Source organism: Panthera onca, chromosome D1 (assembly GCF_046562875.1).
Source record: "Panthera onca isolate mPanOnc1 chromosome D1, mPanOnc1 haplotype 2, whole genome shotgun sequence".
In the NCBI taxonomy this organism is placed as follows: Eukaryota; Metazoa; Chordata; class Mammalia; order Carnivora; family Felidae; genus Panthera; species Panthera onca.
In genome coordinates, this window is record NC_138348.1 from 13940117 (window position 1) to 13942316 (window position 2200).

Here is a 2200-nt window from a genome sequence, read left to right on the forward strand (position 1 = left end):
TTCCCACACAGCATTCCCACACTCCTTGCTTGGCGTTAGAATTATAGGCCCATAACCACTCTATTGTACTAACATATTACCTAATTACGATGCTTATAACTCTTGTCTTTACCTCAAGAATGGAATGTATATGTATTATTTCTTCACAGTGTATTTAGAACACTTCAGAGTATGACTGGTACATAGAAGTCAATGTCTAGATACGTATCTTGCACTCATTTATCCTTGATTTTCCCTCTGAAGGAAGGAAAAGAAATGTTTAATGTTGATAATCTAATTCATAGGAACCACGCAGTATGTAATAAACTTAAGAAAAAGTACCTCATAACTTTTTCCATATCCTATGGAAAGCACATTTTACGTCTTTGTTCCTCAGACTATAGATCATGGGATTCAACATGGGGATAACAAGGGTGTAAAATATGGATGCCATTTTATCTGTGTCAAAGGAATGACTGGACTCAGGTTGTGCATACATAAATATCATAGTCCCATAAAACACTGTGGCCACTGTCAGGTGGGACCCACATGTAGAAAAGGCTTTGTGCCTACCCTCAGCTGATTTCATCCCGACTATGGCTAGTAGGATCAGCAGGTAAGACACAACAACCATCAGAAGGGAGGACATCAAATTAAAAACTGAGAAAGCCAAAATCATCAATTCAATTTCATGTGTGTTTGAGCAGAGCAAGGATACCAAGGGAAGACAGTCACAGTAGAAATGGCTGATGACATTGTAACCACAGAAGGATGAACTAAAAATCTTGATGGTGACTAGTAGAGCCATAAATGTGCTGTAGAGATAGAGGATTGCCACCAGCACCTGACACACCCTTTGTGACATGATGACTGGATAGAGCAGAGGATTACAGATGGCCACGTAGCGGTCATAGGACATAGCCGACAGAATGAAAAGCTCGCTAACGATGAACATAATGTAGAATGCTCCCTGCGTGGCACACAAATGATAGGAAATTGTGTTTTCTTCCACAACAAAACTGGCTAACATTTTGGGTCCTACAGTTGTTGAATAACCCAGATCAGTGAGAGCCAGGTGTTTGAGGAAGAAATACATGGGTGTTTGCAGTCTGGAGTCCGTCTTGGTGAGGATGATCAGGCCTGAGTTGCCCACCACTGAGATCACATAGATGATGAGGAAGAGCCCAAATAATGGAGCCTGCAGCTCAGGACGTTGTGTGATTCCCATGAGAATAAATTCATTAAACACTGTCAGATTGTGTTTTTCCATCCAAGTTTACTAGAAAATCTATTATGGATAGATACATCATCATAGTCAATATATATTATGTACTGTCTCCTGAGAGAGGGCTTGGAATGGCCAACTAGTATAAATAAGATACATCCAAACTGTCCAATTTAGGATATTTGAAAACAAACCCAAATCCCACGTAGACCACTATATATGCATAAAGAAATCGAAATAGGTGGTTCTCAACTGGAGGCATTTTACTCCATAAAGAATATATTTCAATGTCTAGAGACATTTAGAATGTCATATCCAAGAGTCGGGATGCTACTGATTTCCAATTGTTAGACACAAGTTAAGCTGCTAAATATCTTAATGTATCTAATATCTAGGCCATGACAATATTCAGTCAGGAATAACAGCAGTAACAATGTTAAAAAACCCTGGTGATATAATTAGGTGGATAGATAATAGACTAATTTATTGATAGATAGAAAATAAATACATAAAGGTAAGTAGATATGGATGCTAAAGCAGAAACAAAAAAAAGAAAACTTCAGGGATTAGATATATGGGTGTTTATTTTACCATTCTTTAAAGTATTCTTTCTACCATATATGATACAATCACAAAATGACATTTATAAGATACATAAATCATATGACCTAATACATATGTCTATTATATATTATAAGTTTTTTAATGTTTACTTATTTATTTTGAGACAGAGAGAGGGTCAGAGAGAGCGGGAGAGAGAGAACGTCAAGCAGGCTCCGCCCTGTCAGTGCAGAGCTCACTGCAGGGCTCGATGCCACAAACCATGAGATCGTGACCTGAGTCGAAATCAGGAGTTGGACACTTAGCCAACTGAAGCATAGGTGCCCCTATAATAAAAATGTTAAGCCAGAAGTTCCCCAATTGCATAAAGCCCACTACTCAAGCATGGTCCTATGAAAGGTATGCCTACATGTGAAACTGACTGGAAACTTAGCA

The 2200-nt window shown here is 38.4% G+C and overlaps 1 protein-coding gene across 1 annotated transcript; it reads right to left on the reverse strand.

Annotated features, from left to right (window-relative positions):
• Positions 1 to 322: 322 nt before the first annotated feature.
• On the reverse strand, positions 323 to 1249 carry LOC144613116 (olfactory receptor 8K3-like). Its single transcript, XM_078434060.1, has one exon. The coding sequence runs from the start codon at positions 1247 to 1249 to the stop codon at positions 323 to 325; it is 927 nt and encodes a 308-aa protein (XP_078290186.1).
• Positions 1250 to 2200: the final 951 nt, after the last annotated feature.

Coding starts and splice junctions, on each gene's coding strand:
- LOC144613116 (XM_078434060.1), bottom strand. CDS start 1,249: ATGGAAAAACACAATCTGACAGTGTTTAATGAATTTATTCTCATGGGA.